The sequence below is a fragment of the Myodes glareolus genome, chromosome 2, assembly GCF_982192425.1.
Source record: "Myodes glareolus chromosome 2, mMyoGla1.1, whole genome shotgun sequence".
NCBI lineage: Eukaryota > Metazoa > Chordata > Mammalia > Rodentia > Cricetidae > Myodes > Myodes glareolus.
The window spans coordinates 102300741-102318753 of record NC_142027.1 but is presented as its reverse complement, the minus strand read 5'-3'; the positions used below and the strand labels follow the sequence as shown (position 1 = coordinate 102318753).

The window sequence follows — 18013 nt, the reverse complement described above, 5'->3', positions numbered from 1 at the left end:
TAGGGAGTGAGTGCCAGGCAGTGAGAGGTGCTGCCTCAGCAAAGGTGGTAACTGGGGAATGAAACGGGAGGTTACCCTCCAGCCTCAACATTCCACATGCATGCGCGCACAAGCGCGCGCACACACACACACACACACACACACACACACACACACACACACAACTTGAACAAAGACTAGAGAGACCGAATAAGTCCTGTCAAATGTCCATTTACTGAAAGAAGAGAAATATTCACTTAGGAAAAATAAAGAAGCTCTCGCTCTGACCAACTCCTCCTCCATAATGCTCACACACAAACCCACAAGACACAAAGAACCTGACCCTAACTAAGATGAAACTAACACGGGCTGACCAAGGAACTCTCCGATGCCGCCACGGCAGCTAGGCACCATAAGCCTGCGACCTGAGCATCCAGGAGCTGGGTTAGGAAGAGCGTGAATTTCAGGCCAGCCTGGGCTACAGAGTAAGAGCAAAAAAAACCCAATTCATATCCCTTCCCTCCCACCTCTGTCTCAAGTAGCCTGCTTCAGCATCAAGCCCAATGTGTCAGGATGACCTTGAACTTCTGACCCACCACCTCTAGATCAATGTGCACCATCACACCTAGTTTACGTGTGAGTGACAGAGACCTGTGCATATTAAACAGTCTACCAACCGAGCAAATCCCCAGCCCCCAAATCAGTTTTCAATGCATGGAAATTTCACTAAAGAAATGAGACCATCAAAGAAACTGTTAACTGGTATAAGGGTTTACTGAGAGACCCAGAGCTAGAGGGGCCTGATCGTCTTTATTACATTAACTGAGGTAAGAAGATCCAGCTCACTGTGGGTGGCGTCATCCCCCAGGCTGAGCAACAAAGCTCAGGCATTTATTTTTTCTCCCTGCTCTTAACTGTGGCTGAAAATGGGCTCAGCTCTGTGATGTCCCTGCCACCCTGACTGTCCTGCTTTGAAGACTGTAAACTATAATTGCGAGTCAAAATAAACTCTCTTTTCCTCTTAAATTGTCTTTTATCAGTAAGATAGTTCAGTGAGCTCAGTAAGACAGCCTGGCTGGTTAAGGCCCTTGTGGCACAAGCTTAGCCAACATAGCTTGATCCTCAGGACACGGGCAAAGGTAGGAGAAAACTGAACCTATCAAGTTGTCCTCTGACCTCCACATGCATGCAGTGGTATGCACACACACACACACATGCACGCACGCACACACAACAATAACTAAAAAGAAACAAACAGCTGGAAAGCTGACTCAGAGGTTGCAGGCATGTAGCACTCTTGCAAGTTCAGTTCCCAGCACCCATATGGGAGGCTCATAGCCGTCAGCTCCTGCCCCCTGTGTGCACCTGAACTCGAGTGCACATCCCCCCACACACACACATAGTTAAAAAAATAATCTTTAAAAACAAAAAGAGAAAGGTTTATTAGTTCCTCAAAAGGCTAAACAAAGTCCCCAAATCACTGAGCAATTCAAGTATAGAAGAATTAAAACATCTCTTCACGCCTACAAAAACAAAACAAAAAACAAAGCAGAAAAAAAAAACCACCTGCATGATGCAGACATTTAAAGCAGCAACAGCTATAAAAGCCTAAAAATGGAAACCACTCAAATATGCATCAACTAACGAGTGGATGTGGTACAGAGATGAACCACGTGGCTTATAAATCGATGAAATCCTAGCAACTGTCACCACACAGACGAATTTCAAAAACACTGTGGTGAATGAAAGGTCCAAGCACACAAGGCTATGTATTATAGGGTCTCATCGCTGTGCAATGTCAGAAACAGTCAAATCCACAGGATGGGAAGAAGTAGCTGCTTAGAAAGAACAAAAGGATTGGTCTGTTTGTTTGGAGGGAGGGAGAGAGGGAGGAGAGAGGGAGGACAGTGGGTGTATGCACAGCACAGGACAGAGATCAGAAGACAACTTCGGTTCTCCCATTCCATCACATGCACTGGGACACACATGCCCACATGTATACATCACCTACACAACGATACATTTTTAAAAATTAAAGAAAGAACACCAGGGGGCTGGAGAGATGGCTCAGCAGCTAAGAGTTGGCTCACTGGCTGCTCTTCCAGAGGTCCTGAGTTCAATTCCCAGCAGCCACATGGTGGCTCACAACCACCTATAACGAGATCTGGTGCCCTATTCTGGCATGCAGGCAGACATGCAGCTAGAACACTCATACACATAAATAAACCTTAAAAAAAAAAGAACACCAGAATGACTATGTAATATCAGATAAAAGTGTATTTTAGAACAAGGCATATTCCCGGAGGGAGAAAGGAATACTTGGTAACAATGATGATCAAGAAAGCAACAGAATAATCAGAAAGATGTATGCACTCAGTAACAGTACTATAAATGTGCACAGCAAAACTTGACAGAATTAAAAGAAGCAAAAGCGAATTCTGCACATTATAGTTGCAGATGTTAGCCCCAATCTCTAGCAGAATGACGGAAAGAGTACATCTGAACTGCACAGAATCCCACGGGCGTGACTAACAGGTAATAGACTATCAGTACGTACTATGTGTTTACTCCCTTCAGATTAATTTTCTTTTCGTTGAAATAATAGAACGTGCTCTTCCAACTAGAATGGAATTCAAGCAGGACCCTCAAATGTCTGGAGATGACTTTCTGAGTCATCACCGGATCAGAGTAGAAATCCCAAGAGAAATTTAGAATGATCCCTGACTACTGAGAACCCCCAAAGCAACAGCCCATGTGAGAGACAACAGAATCTGTGTTTTTAGGAAGGTTTTATAGCTGTGAACAATGTTTCTACTGGAAAAGAGCAAGGTCTCAAATCGACCACCCAAGCGTCTACCCTGCAAACCAGGAACTAGCTGCAGACGACTGACGTGCCCAAAGAAAAAAGCAGGAAGCAAAGAACAGAAATCAATGAACCTGGGCTAGCGCGATGGCTCAGCAAGTAAGGAAACCTGACCTCAGGCCTGATGACCTGAATCCACACTGTGGAGAGAACCAGTTCCTGAAAGCTGTCTTCTGAGCTTCACACGAGCACCACGGCAGGTCCACACACACATAGACACAAAACAAACGTAACAAAAAAAAACGAAAGAAGAGGGGATTCACGCAACAGGTAAGTTCTATGCAGGCCGATCAAGGGGTGTATCAGCACTACAAGAAGATAAATTACTACAGACCCTACGGCATTAAAAGTATGGGGAGGGGGCAGTGGCTGGAGAGATGGCTCGGTGCTTAAGAGCGCCGGCGGCTCTTCTAGAGGACCTGGGTTTGGTTCTCAGCTCCCACGTGGTGGCTCACGACCATCTGTAACTCCATCTATCTCCATGGAAGCTGATGCTTTCTTCTTCCCTAAGGGTGAACAAGCATACGCATGGGCAACAGACCCGAATGCACGTAACAGCGGCTGGAGAGAGGGTCCAGCAGTGAAGAGGGCTCGCAGCTCTTGCAGAGGAGTCTCACTCTCCATTCACGTCAGCGCCTGTGATAAGAAGCGGTCTAGTGGTCTAGTAACAGCCTGGATGTATAACTGAGTAGGTACTGAGAAACTCGTGTCTCCGAAAGTCATTCAGGAGTCAGCTGCCCTGAGGGAAACCTTTGTTACTATTTTTCTGGTGACGATGTGACCCAACAGGCGACTCTAGGAGACTAAAGGATCTTGCGCTATCTTCGCTGGCGGCTCAGCACCCTGCATGGCTGGCTGGCTAGAGAATGGTCTGCGTGTAGCTGCCCTAGCACGAACGTTTCCTTCTGAGGCTCGAAGCTGCTGCGGGAGAACTCGGGATGTAGGACACCACAAATGGAATGGGAGGAGAGGTGACCTCCGCCGTCTGGTTCAGAGGACCTCACGCCACACACCAGGTGACCTCCATAGATTATCTACTAAAACGCCTGGAGGCCTGAAGCTGAAGAAACAGTAGATTCAGGTTCAGGAAGGATACTTTTGGTACAATTTCCAGAAGGATTCCTACCCAGAGGCAAGATCTGAGCAAGCCACATACCAGGAAAATTGAGGAAGGGTTGAAAAAGCCTGAACAAACAACCAGAGGCCAAGCAAGAAGACTCAACAGAAAAAGGTGCCTGCCACCAAGCTTGACGACCTGAGTTCAATTCCCAGAACCTGACCTCAGCATTGTCTGCTGTGCCACGCGTGCACCCAGACACATACGAGCAAAGTAGATAAAAATATAACTTAAAAAAAATGTTTCAATTAGTGGAGTGGTGGTAGATATGACCAAGATACACTGTTTTGATTCGTGTACAACTGTTGAAGAATAAATAAATGACCGTCTATTGAAACAAATGATAATGATTTGAAGTATACGCCGAAATTCCTAACACTCAGAGAACAAGACAGGTACAGCAAAGGTGAAAGTCTCAGAAAGGCAGAGCAATAGGTGGGGAGTCTTAGGGGCGAAGAAAGGGGCTGAGGGCAGGACAATTGGGGATGACTTGGGAAAACCCCCAGGGAGCTTCTCAGTCTCTTCTAGAAAGGCCTCCCGTCTACTCCATGGTCCCCACTCGAGACAGGGACTCGGACTCACGCCTACTCCACGGCCCCACTCAAGACAGGGACTCGGACTCACGCCTATTCCACAGCCCCACTTGAGACAGGAACTAGGACTCACGCCTACTCCACGGCCCCCACTTGAGACAGGAACTAGGACTCACGCCTACTCCACGGCCCTCACTCAAGACAGGGACTCGGACTCACGCCTACTCCACGGCCCCACTCGAGACAGGAACTAGGACTCACGCCTACTCCACGGCCCCCACTTGAGACAGGAACTAGGACTCACGCCTACTCCACGGTCCTCACTCAAGACAGGGACTCGGACTCACGCCTACTCCACGGTCCTCACTCAAGACAGGGACTCGGACTCACGCCTACTCCACGGCCCCACTTGAGACAGGAACTAGGACTCATGCCTACTCCACGGCCCCCACTTGAGACAGGGACTCAGACTCACGCCTACTCCACGGCCCCACTCGAGACAGGGACTCATATACTCTAGGCTGGCCTCTAACTTGCTATGTTGAACTCCCGATCATTCTCCTGCCTCCCACGTGCTGGGATTATGGGCGTGCACCATCCTATCTGGTTTAACAATGCTGGGGACACATCAGGGACACAGGGCCTGGACTCAGGGATAAAATGGAAGTGAGGTTGGGGTCAGATTGAGCTTCCGGGCCCAATTCATGTCATGCCCTCAACCCACTAAAGCAGCCTGCCAACCCTGACTCCTCCAGCTCCTAGCTTCAGGAGGCCATCAAGGCCACCCCCTCTGCTTGCTGGACTCACAGAACTTCTTCAGTGACCTGTACCCCTCTTTCACTCTTTTGCTCCCTAGAGATTGCTAGCCTAGAGTGGCCTCTCCTGGGTCACGGCCTTCGCTGAGCACCTGGAGACCCTCAAGATACCAGCATCTTTAAGGACAGCATGGCGGGGGTGAAGAAAGCTGTTCTTTTGACCACGGTAACCCCTGCTAGAAGGTAAAAGTCTAAGAGGGTCAGCAGCCCCATTCTGTTCAGGTAAGGGCTGAGTCAAGTGACACAAGCTCCACCCAACCCTCTGCCCCGCCCGCACTGAGCCTCAGTCTCTCTATCTTTGTGATGGGTCCAGCGACACTCACCCATTAAGCTCTGCCGTTCCTCCTTCTTGCGGGCCTTCTGCTCGGCTTCCAGCTGCACCACAGACAGGGGTGGCCCCACAATAGGGCTGGGGAGGGCACTGGCCGCAAAGCGAGCCAGCAGGCCCAGTCCACTCTCCTCCAGGCCCGGCGACAGGGCATGTTCCCCGGCACCCAGCCTATAGCTACCAAGGGCTTCCTCTTCCTCTTCTTCCTCCTCCTCCTCCAGCTCCTCCTCCTCCTCTTCTGAGCTGTCATCTGGCGTGCAGAAAACAAGGAACAAATCAAGGTCCTGACCTGGGTGTGAGCTGCCCCCACCTCCTCCCACCGCCCACCCTGGCTCCAGTCTCTGTCCTCACCAAGGGTCGCTGGGGGAGGGTCCAGAACCAGCCCACAGTCCCACCCATGGCCCAAGGCCACACAGGGGTAGCCTGGGCAGCCTGGGGAAGGGAGAGGGGCGGCTCTGGGTGTCGGGATGGGCTTCTGGGAGGGCAGCACCAACATGCACCTGTGCTGTGGGCAGGGGACAGACACACAGACGGACAAAAACAGGAGACAGCGCTCGTCACGGTCCACACACGCGCACACACGCCCCGACATAGACACGGAGGCTGAGGAAGGAAAGAGGAAAGAGCAGAGAGGTAGAGGAAGGGAGAAGCGGAGAGAGGGCTGGGCTCAGCTCGGGAAATCTAGACAAGGGGCCTATAGCACTTTCGGACAGGAAGAGGTTGGGGAAGGTGGGGAGGGCTGTTGGCAGAAAGCAGAATTTTATCTCTCCTTCCTGGAGTCTAGGGGACCCTCGTAGCTTAGTCCCTAAACAAAGCTACAATCTAGCACCCCCACGCTAGGGAGCCCCTCTGAGCCTGAGGTGATCCACCGGCCTGGTTAAGAGGGTTCACACAGGATCCCATGTGGCATGGCCTGGTGTGGTGGAACATGCCTTTGGTCCAAACACTGAGGCTGAGGCAGAGCTGTGAGTTCAAGGCCAGCCTGGGCTACACAGTGAAACCCAGTTTTAAAAAGAAAAAGAAACAGTGTCAGCTATGGATCTAGGCTCCAAATGCTTGGGGGCAGACAGACCAACCCACTCAGAAATGAGCTCCCCCCCACCCCCTATCCACTGCAAGGCCAAGCCCTCAGGCAGCAGTGCAGGCTAAAGATGTCCAGTCCAGGTCTTACCCACGTCTCTGCTGGGTAACAGGACAACTTCACCCAGCAACTGGCCCTGCTGGCTCAAGGGCTGGCATCCCCCGCTAGGCTGGCAGTGGGGCTGACGGAAAACAGTGCAACCGTCAGCGCTACTCCAGACGGGCAGCCACATTCTCCGCCACAAAGTGAGGACACCCTAAGGTACAGACTGGCTTATGACCTTCCAAGGGAAATGGCACCAAGGAGCAGGTGGCACCAGGTGTGAATGCCTCAAGGGCTTGTGTGCTGGGGTCCAAGCAGGGCTGGGAGGCAATGGTAAGACACACATCCGGTTGGACACAATCGTCAGACTCTGCTCTTCCTGCTAAGGTCCCACACCACGGCTTTGTTAGATGAACTAGCGGCTGCAGATGGGACTGCCAGAGGGCAGAGAATCCTAGTTTCTGCCAGGCCAGCCAGCTTGGGAGGGGAGGTGGGAATCGCTAAAGGAGGGTCTGCATAGGGGCTGGATAGAGGGAAGGAGAGAGAGAGAGAGAGAGAGAGAGAGAGAGAGAGGGAGGGAGGGAGGGAGAGCAAGCGAGAGAGGTTGGTTAAGAAGGTGCGAGGTGGGAGGTGTTCCCAGAGTGATGGATGAAGCAGGCTGGGGATGCCAGCGGGGCAGGCAGGGGCAGGCAGGCAGTGCGCACTTGCGATCAATCACATTGCGACGTCACATGGTTCTGTCTCCGCCCCAGTGGGCCACGCGGCAAAGCAGGCTAAGTGTAGGCAGACTTTTTCGGCAGCGCCTGGGTAACCCCCACATCAGGCCTCCCTGGAGTTGGCCAATTTGGGTAGGGTGGGCAAGGGAATGGGGAGGGTGACTGGCTGGGATGGGAACTGGGAATTTCCCCTTTTCCAAAAACTCCCCCTCTGTCCTGGCTGCTCAGCTGTGGAGTCTGGAAGTCCAGAACATTCTTCCCAGGAATCTCAGGCAGTGGGCATTACCATCGGGGAGGCAAGTTTGAGTCCCTGCTCTGGGGTTTCTGGGAGCCACAGTCAGATCCCAGAAAGCCAGGAGCAGGTTGGTCTCAGCATTCTGATGCTGCAGAACATTCCGGAAGGCAGAAGCCCAGAATGGGTGCTTTTTTTCCCCCAAGAGGGAAACTGGGTTATCCAGAGGTCTCCTGTGGGCCTCACAAGTGGGGTGCCTGTCAACACTCAGGCAGTGTCTAGTCTGTCTGGACCAACATCTATGAGGACAAGGAAAGCAGAGAGACCTTGAAGGGAGAAGGGGTGTCAAGAACTTCTGGAGCTGTCTATACCTGGATCCACAGAGCTTGCTCGGGCAGAGGGGGAGAGAAATCCCAACAAAAAATCTCAAGGGAATGAAGGAGGAAAAGCAAAAACTTTAATGTCAATATATGTAAATTTTTTTTACTACCCTGGCTCAGGGCAAAGGGTTGGGTTCTTGACTTCCCAAAACCTGATCAAGGCCAAAGCGATGTGCTGCTGCCAGACCCGATGGGGGCAGACCCCGAGGAGGGGGGATAAACAGAGAAGAGAAAGGAAAACGTTTTTTGCCTACCTACGGAGCAACGAGCCAGGCTCGGACTCAAACTCAGTAACCCGCTACGCCGTCTGCCCTACTCCCAGCCTTCGCTTTGCGTCCAAGTGCAGCGTGAGAGCAAATGCGAGAGACCGAAACAGACACTCAAAGCATCATGGGTAGGGGTCAAGGGTTGGAGGGATGGTCAAGCTGCTGGGAGGAGAAAAGCAGACATACGAGAAAAGCCACGCCAATTAAGTGTTTTAGTACCGAAGGGGCAGGAAGGCCCTAGAACCCAAACAGTCCTTTCTGGGCAGATCTGGGGAGCCCTCACCCCTCCAAATCCTGCCTGGGCTCTGGTCCCTTGATGCTATCTAGGAGGACCGGGGAAGCCTGCTTCTTTGTGGGCTGTGGTGGAACAGGAGGAGCTCAAAAACTTTGGAGCTGGGACCCTGAGGTACCCACCCCAAGTCATGGGGAGGGGAGAAGGGGCCAACCAGTCTCATCTGCAGAAGGCCAGTTCGGGGGGGGGGGGGGGCTGTGACAGGAGACAGGTGACCTGTCTTTGTAGCCCAGGTTGTCTTGGCTCAGATATGACAGGAACGGCCCAAAAAGCACCAGGCTCCTTTGGTGCCACCATTCGGTTAACCCAAAATCCATCTCTGCCAACTGGGAAGGCAGGTGTGGGAGGAGAGGAGGGTGACCAGGAACTGAGGGAAGACTGAGAGAAAGGGGCAGGGTCCTGGTACCGAGGGTAACTGTCCTACGACCTTCCTCCCCACATCTGGGGCCATGCCCGGGGAACGGGTAGCATGCTGCTACCCGTGTGGGGATTTCCAAACTCTCGCTCTCAAGGGAATTTACCCTGAAGCAGATCCTAGTGTGTGTGTGGGGGGGTGACGGGCAGTCTCGCTTTTTTCCCTTGCAGGGGCATTTTCTGATTGAAGGGCCTGAGGGCTCTCGGATTTCTAACCGCAGGCTACAACTCTGAAGTTGGGAAGTAGGAACCAGAATGTTCTCTGGTGGCGGACCCCCCCTAGGCTGAGCTGAGGCCAGACCTCAGCTCAGCAACCCCAAGGAAGACCATCTTTGACCCTCACTGTGGCAACCGAGCCAACGCTTTCAAAACTGAACAAGGAAAACACCAAAACCAAAACCAAAACCCCAAAAATCAATGAGAAGGCCAAAAGGCCTTGGTCCTGTACTGCCCACATGCCCTTCAAAGCAGAAATACGTGTTAGCAGACAAGTACTGGTAAGTTCTTGGTTTTTTTATCCTTTAACCACTGGTGGGTAGTAGCAGAAGCTTCCAGAAAAATAAAACACAGACAAGCAGCTTTAAAAGAAAAAAAGAAAAAAACAAAAACAAAAAAATACAAAAACAGATAGATGAAACACTCGACTGTACACCTGAAAAATGGAATGGATGCCGAAGATACCAGGGAGGAACAGAAGAGCGGTCCCCCCATGTCTATGGCTTCTGGAGTGGGGAGGAGGGAGGAGGAGCAGAAGAGAGGAGGGGAGGGAGGAAGGGGGGGAACGGCAACCTAACATCTCGTTAAGGACATAGCAAGAGAAACGAGGCACACAGTTTAGTTAAAAATGAACTCGGTATGTTTAATAAAGCTTGGTATTACCAAAATCGCGGTACAAACAGCAAGTCACACGCCCACACGAGAAGTCCGTTTTTACAAAATGCTCCCTGGGCAAGCCTCCGCCAGGCTCACGCCAAGAGAAAGCCCAGGCCGGCCTGGGGGTCTTGAGAGGACAGTTAGGCTTTGGGATTGGGGGAGGGGAGACCCTTGGGGAAGGGTCAGTGGGGTGCAGAGGGAGGAGGGTGAGAAATTCTGGGAGACTAGAAACGAGTCCGTGTAAGAACCTCCCCAAGGGCTGGCCCGTGGCGTTATCACAAGTGTAAGTAAAAATAAAAAGCGAACACAAAAATATATAGGCGGATAGGGCAGACTACGCTGCCAAAAACCTAGACGGCTGCAGCCATCCCTGCTGTGCTGCACACACTCTCGCACGCTCGCTCGCTCGCTCGCTCTCCCACTCACGTTCGCTCTAAAAACATGGAAGGTTATTTTGTGTTTGGCGCTAGTAACCTTGATCAAAGGAATCCTCCTCGGAAGAGTCGCTGAAGGAGGAGCGGGCCTCTCGGAGCAGCAAACAGAAGGGCTGCTTCCTGCTGCTGGCCGCCTTGGGTTTCAAAGTCCGGGGGCCGGCCAGGCTCCTCTTGGTCAGCTTGGGGCCGGTGGCCGGCTTGCTGTTCTTGGCCACCATGCCGCATAGGAGGGATGAGGTCAGTTTGGAGCTGGAGGGGCCTTGGGCAGACCACTCGTTCTTCAAGAAGTTTTCATCTTCGTCTGAGTCCGTATCTGCAGTTAAAGTAGGTTTTGTTTATTTTGTGAGGATGTATGTGCTGTGTGTGTCGTGTGTGCATGTGTGTGGAGTGCATATGTGTGCGTATGCGTAAAGACGGGAACCAGAGGTCAAGCTTGACCTTGGATCCTCAACTCCTGCCACCAAAAACAAACAAACAAGCAAAACTTACGTTTTAATTTCTTGCGTGTGCGTGTGTTTATGTGTGGGAACATGAGCATGCCACGGAACACACAAGAAAGTCTGAGAACAGCTTATGAGAGTCAGTCCTCTCCTACCTATGGGTCCCGAGGATTGAACTCAGGGAGCCAGGCTTGGTAGCAAGGGCCTTTGACCCATCTCACTGCCCCCACCTTGTCTTTTCGAGACAGGAGTCTCTCAATGGGACCTAGGATTGCCAGGCAGACCAGGCTGGCTGGCCGGAGCGCCGGGTGGCCCAGCGCTGGTATCACAAGCATGCGCCACCACACTTGTCTTTTATGTGGGTGTTGGGGGCTGCTGGATTCTCTCGCTTGTGCAACCAGCGCTTCAGCCTCTGAGCATCTTCCCAGCCCTTAAAAGTCTGTTTGCAAACAGGTAAGTTGTGGGCACTAGGAGGAGCTCAGGTTGTCTATTTTTCCTGTCAGTGGTCCTGAAAACAGAAATGTGCTAGGACCAAGTGCAACTGCCCACAGGCCTGGGCACGTGTGACATCCCAGCTCTCCTCTGATCTGTCGTGAACAGCCTGGAGGCCCATTCCTCTGTTGCCATCACACACCTTGGGTACCATCCACTTCTTGTACCATCCACTTCTCCAATCGTTGGGTAGGAGGGCTGGGGCAATGACATGCGAGCAAAATTCTGAGGAAGGACTCTACAATTTCTACTGGCCAGAGGCATGCGGTTTCTGTCCACCCTACACATGGGACACAGCCCTGGGGCTCACAAGGACCAATCCTATGCATCTCTCCCCAGATCCTTGTTAAACTTTACAGCAACGGCAGACTGAAATGGGCCGTTGGTGAGGGCATTCAAAACAATGAAATGATCTCTCCATCAGCCCCGCCACCACATCCCTCTTTTCCATCAGAGGGCCAGCTGACCGGCTTCCTGCCGATGGCTTTCTCTAAGTCTCTGGTCTAAACACATGGTTGTGTTGACAGAGTTGGGAAGGCTCTTTAGTCCCTTCCAACTTCAACCCAAACATACACCATCTTGAGCTATTGCTGGGCTGTTGAGCAAGACAAGAAGAAAGGGCCCCACAGCCAAGACTGTAATCCCTTGATCTGCTAAAAGCCTCCGCAGAACAAGATGAACACGAAAACTCAGCTCCAGCTTGGCAGTACCTAACATCTTCAAGTCCAAGAGAAAGCACGCAGGGGCACGGGGTGTCTACCCCCAAAGGCACTGGACTGATAAGACCCACCTTCACCACAACCAGGACCCCAACTTTCGGGTGGTCCACTAAGTCTGGTGGGGGGTGACAAACTCCACCAGACCACCAGTCGGTAAACACTGCTACCCACCGCACCATCAGCCCCCTTCATGTTCTAACTTGGTCCTTCCAAAGCCACGGATGCCAAGAGGTGACACCAACTGAGCCTCCCACAAGAATGCACGTGACATTCCTGCCCTCCAACCTCAACTGAAAATGCAAGAAGCTACCACTCTTCCACTTCCGCCACAAGTCTTCCTCGGTCTCCTCTCCTTGTGCCTGTTTGTGAGCCGGGACCTAAGTGATCACACCCTTTGGCTGTGAGGAGCACTTCTGCTAACACCACCCATGTTCCTGGTGCAGAAGGCCGAGGGGGCGGGCAGGCCTCATGCCCACTGGAGCATCGGTCCTGAGCACCCACAGGTCAAAGACAAACAAAAATGCACAAGATTCACACAATGCAGCAATTTAACCCTGCGGGAGGCACAGCATCCACCTCCCTGCATGGGCTGACTCAAGGCAGCTCACAGCTCACACCCCAGGAAGACAATGAAGACACCCAAACTCCAAACAAAGCTCGTTAATGCTGTGCATTTAAAGTCTGTGCCTTAATCCCAGCACTCAGAAGGCAGAGGCAGAGAGCGCGCTATGAGTTCAAGGCCAGCCTGGTCTACACAGTGATTCTAGGCCCACAAAAGCTACATATGAGAGACACTGTCTCCAGAAAGAAAAAGAAAAAAAGAAAGAGAGAGAGGAAGGGAGAAAGGGAGTGAAGGAGGGAGGGAGGGAGGGAGGGAGGGAAGGAGCAAGCAGAAAAGAAAACACTGAGCTGGAGAGATGGCTCAGTGGTTAAGAGCACTCACTACTCTTCCAAAGGACCCAGGTTCTGTTCCCAACACCCACACGTTGGCTCACAACTGCCTGTAACTCCAGATCTAGGGACTCCAACGTTATTTCTGACCTCCAGGGACACATACACATGTACCCATGAGCACCCACACATAATAAAATTTTGTTTTGTTTTGTTTTTTGAGACAGGGTCTCTGTGTAACCTTGGCTGTCCTGAACCTCCTAACTGTCAGGATTAAAGGCATGCACCACCACAGCCTGGCTAAAAAAAAAAAAAAAGAAAAAAGAAAAGAAAGAAAGAAAGAAAGAAAGAAAGAAAGAAAGAAAGAAAAGAAAAACTCAGTAAGCAAGCTGGGCATGATGGCACGTGTCTGGAATCCCAGCCCTCGGGTGGTAGAGGTGGGAGGACTGAAAATTAAGTCAGCTTGGGACACATGCACGGTCAAGAGCAGCAAAGGCTACATAAAGAGACCTCGCACTGAGAGGAAGGGCAGAGGGAGACAATGGATGGAGGTAGTGAGATGGGGATTAGGGCTGGGGTAGCGCTCCTGTCTGGCAAGCATTAGACCATAGATCAATTTCCAAGCACTACCAGCAGAAAGGGGGTGGGGGATATACGGGTCTTTTTTTTTTTTTTTCAGTTGACACTCAAACTCACACACACACATCCCAGGAAGCAGAGTCTAGCAAAGTCACAGGGAATCTGGCAGAAGACAAGCAAGCCCCAAAGACAGCCAGAGCAAACCTCTGTGCCATAGAACTGGACGGAAGCCCCTCCTTCCTTCCGAAGCACCAGCATCGTTAGTCCTGCCTGTCTTGGGCATCAGGTACTCACCCACACGGAACAAGAGAGCACCCATTCCCTTGGCAGGCAGAGGGTCGAGGCCCACAAGACGCCAAGGAGAGCTGCCTTGCTCTGACAAACCACAAGACCAGTCTCTATTTAAACGCAACAAAAGCTAAGGCCGTCCCACAGGCTGCTCTATTTCCTTGGCTCCTTAGTCACACGTGGTTACTGCAGTGGACAAGGCCATACTGCAGTGGACAAGGCCACAGTGAAAACAACGTCCAGGCATGGTAGTGAGCTGTCATGGGCAAGTGGCCCAAACAGAACCTGGTTCTCCCCAGTTTGTCTCTTCTCACTTAGGCCCATACTCTTCTCCCAATCCTTCCATGACCCACTAGCCCCACCACCCATGGCCGCACTTCCGTCTAGAACACATGACAAGCTTCCTGCAGGCAATGGAGCCCATCACCCCTAGCAGTGAAAAGAAGTCACTCTCCAGGCCACTCTAGGCTAAGTGGCTACAAACTCTATGGTGCAAGGCCAGCCAGTGGCAGGCCGGCCACTGACATCCACTAATCACAAGTGCCTATCCAACCCACTGGCATTCACTGGCATTTCCGCTTTGAGGGGCACTCATCTGGCATTAAACACAGTGCAAAGCTTCGGGATCCCCCCAGAGTCCCTCAGAGGAGGGCGAGAAAGGTCAAGGAGCAGGTAAGATCAGCGCTGGCGGCTGACAGCAGGGCGCTGAAGGCGATACTTACTGTAGGAGTGGCTGCTCACTTCCGAGGCAAACGGAGAATGGACAGACTTGGGCTGGCCTCTGGCCTTGAAGCCCCCCTCCATCTTCCTGGCTTTGGCAGCCCTTTTGTGTTTACCTTCTCTGGAGGGTTTCAGAGACAAGCCAAGGCCTTTGGCCAGCGCTTTCCTGTCCTTGCCCAGCAGGCTGTCATACGGTGTCAAGAACCTGCCACAGCCCCCACTGGCTTTCGATTTTCCCCCGGGACTGTCGGAAAACTTGAAGGGTGACTTCAGCTTGTCTTGCTTTGTGAGGGAGAGGGCTCTGTCTAGCTTGCTTGCCAACTGCTCCTGGTCGCTCGCCATCTTTTTCTTCTTAATCTTTAGCTGGGGAAGGAAGGTTAGGTCACAGAGTAAGACACAGGGCCAAACAGGACAGAGAGTCTCTGGTCACAATGCTTATGAGACTGGGCTAACTCCTGTCCTGTGTCCGCTTGATTCGTGGCAAATCACTGAACTAGTCCTCAGACCTTGAGTCTAAAATGGGGCCATCTGTGCCTATCACGAGGCTATTAGAAAGATAACCAGGGTAAGGTACACAAAACATTTATTCAGGCCAGTGAGATGGCTCAGCAGGTAAAGGTACTGATGCCAAGTCTTGAACCTGAGTTCAATTCCCTAGGACCTACATAATGGAGAAAATAGACTCTTACCTCCATACACACCTGACACACATGACCCCCTGTGCACACACGCACGCAAGTGCACGCGCGTGCACACACACATAAATAAAGTGGGGAACTGGAGAGAAGGCTCAGTGGTTAAGATCCTGTAGTATTCTTGCAAAGGACCCAAGTTCAGTTCCTCACACACAACCCCTATAACTCCAGCTCCAGGGCATATGATGCTCTCTCTCTTCTGGATGCTGTGGGCATCTATCGACATTAATGTGCACACACACCTATACCCACACAGTGATATACATTTAAAAACAACAGAAATCTTTTTAAAAAATAAATAAAGCACTTATTAAAAATGCCTAGCCTGGGGGCTGGAGAAAGAACTCTCTGGTTAAGCACACTGGTTGCTCTTCCAGAAGATCCAGGTTTGATTCCCAGCACGCACAAGGTAGCTCACAACCATCTGTGACTCTAGTTCCAGGAGATCTGGCGCCCTCTTCCAGTGTCCATGGACAGTGAACCATGTGTGTGTTGTACACAGACATACATGCAAGCAAAACATTCATATACATAAAATTTAAAAAAAAAATTAGCCGGGCGGTGGTAGCACACGCCTTTAATCCCAGCACTTGGGAGGCAGAGGCAGGCAGATCTCTGTGAGTTTGAGGCCAGCCTGGTCTACAAGAGCTAGTTCCAGAACAGGCTTCAAAGCTACAAAGAAATTCTGTCTCAAAAAAAAAAAAAAAAAAAAAAAAAAAAAGATGCCTGGCCTGGTAATCACTTATTAAAAGCTGTTGCCATGGTAACAATCCTAGCTGGCAATGGCTTTCCACAGCCCTGCCTGGGAGCGCCTATAGAAGAACTTAGAGAACGCAGGGCTGCAGATGGGTGGGAGAAGGTAGCTAGCTGAGCCAACGAGAGCCAAGATGAGAAATGGAGCCCAGAGCACGGCAGATCTGCTTTACATCTCAACCTCCCACGGCAGCTGCCGGAGGCTGCTGCTCAGTCTACACCAGCCTGCCCAACTAAATGGGTCGGCGCTGCCAAGAGAGCGGCTGGACCAGGGAGACTGATCAGAGCTTTCTCAGACTGAATCTCTCCTTGCACGTCTATCGCCAACGGTAGTCATTTGCTGAAACGAAACATGCGGTTTCAAAGGCACCAGCGCTCTGCCATTTCAGGGCATCGGGTAGCGCTTGGGGAGGGGGGAGTCTGGAAGGGCGGTGTTAAGATAATTAACAAATGATCTCTCACCCGAGAGGAAAAGAGACCCTGGCGTACAAAAACGGGCCATCTTTTCTTGCTTTAATTTTAAAATTTTACTTTGGGGTTTTTTTGTTGTTGTTTCTGCTGTTCTCCTTTTTTTCAAGACAGGGTTCCCTTGTGCAGCCTTACTGTCTTGGAACTAGCTCTGAAGACCAGGTTGGACTCCAACTCACTGAGATCTGTCTGGTTCTGCCTCCCAAGTGCTGGGACTAAAGGGGTAAAAATTTTATTTACTTTGATTTTCTTCTCCTGAGACAGGGTCTCACTATAAAGCCCTGGTTGGCCTGAACTTGCTATGTAGACCAGGCTGGACTCCTGAACTTGCTATGTAGACCAGGCTGGACTCCTGAACTTGCTATGCCTGTCTCTGTACACACCACCACGCCCTGATAGTTTTTTTAACTTATTTTAATCCAGAGTCGGCTGTTCTGGCTGGTCTCAACAGCCAGCTTGCCCCAGGATCCTCCCAAGGTTGGGAGTTACAGATCAACCACCATGCCCACCCAGCTGTGCAAAGGTTCTAGGGATTCGAACTCCACTCATCCCACTTGGACATCAGATGCTTTACCCACTGAGCCATCTCCGCAGCCCCACAGTGCTGGGGAAATGAGAAGTTACCCCTGGAGAACTCAGACTGAAGCACAATGGCACCAAGCCCATGTGCAACACCAAGGTGTTCATTAAACAATTACACTGCTAGACAACAGAGTAACCGCTATTTGGTTCCGCACTTGCCATCTATCCTACCGCTCGATTAAGCAGCGTCTCAGTGCACACAAACCGACCTTGCTTTTAGCCCTACCTCTGCCTCCTGTTACTTTGCCCAGTCCCTGATGCCCCCTGGGCCTTCCTTTTCTCCCCACAGTGAGGAATTTAGTTCTTAGCCGTTTCTCTACAGCAGTAGGGACCAACAGACCTCCACTAAAAAGGCTCACTGTCTCCGGTATGACCTCCAGCCCCCTAGGTTGAGGACTGTGTCCCAATGAGTCTGCGAGACTGAGTTTACTGACCTGACTCATAAAGTCAGAGGAGGATTCGTGATCATCCCAGCTTTGGTTCCGGCCCCGGGCTTTCCCCAGGCCAAGGAGGGCATCTTGGTCCTCCTCAGACCCCTTGTGTCTCTTCCTTATCCCGGCTCCCAGGTCGTAGTCCTCTGACGTCAGGAGGGACTTGCTGCTCACCCTGAAAGTCAAGCACACCACGGGGGTCAGCACCTCAGCCAGGTCACACTCACCGGGAGGGGGTCGTCCACCCAGGTGGCCCTAAAGGGCTGGGCTCGAGAAGTGGAGAGAAACAGTGATGGACACCAGGACAAGCAGTGTGGGAAGGCAGATGACTGCTGGGAACAACTCCACGTCAGCATCCTCCACCAGCCTCTCTCTCTGATGCGGTTTCGACAGACAGACAGACAGACAGACAGACAGACAGACACACACACACACACACACACACACACACACACACACACACGAACCAGTAAGACATCTCTTTACCAAAATTGCACCAACAGCAAAGGTCAGAAAATAGTGAGGAAATCTACCATGGTGGAGGGGAGATTCTATCAAACGCTGGTATGGAGGGAACCCCCTGTACTGAA

At 51.5% G+C, this 18013-nt stretch overlaps 1 protein-coding gene across 1 annotated transcript in view; it reads right to left on the bottom strand.

Moving 5' to 3' along the window:
* Nucleotides 1-18013, bottom strand: part of Tnrc18 (trinucleotide repeat containing 18) — a 93704-nt gene that overhangs the window by 23136 nt on the left and 52555 nt on the right. The window contains 4 exon segments of the mRNA XM_087903318.1: nt 5631-5885; nt 10406-10678; nt 14497-14857; nt 17427-17598. Of these exon segments, the coding sequence (XP_087759444.1) occupies nt 5631-5885; nt 10406-10678; nt 14497-14857; nt 17427-17598 (1061 nt within the window).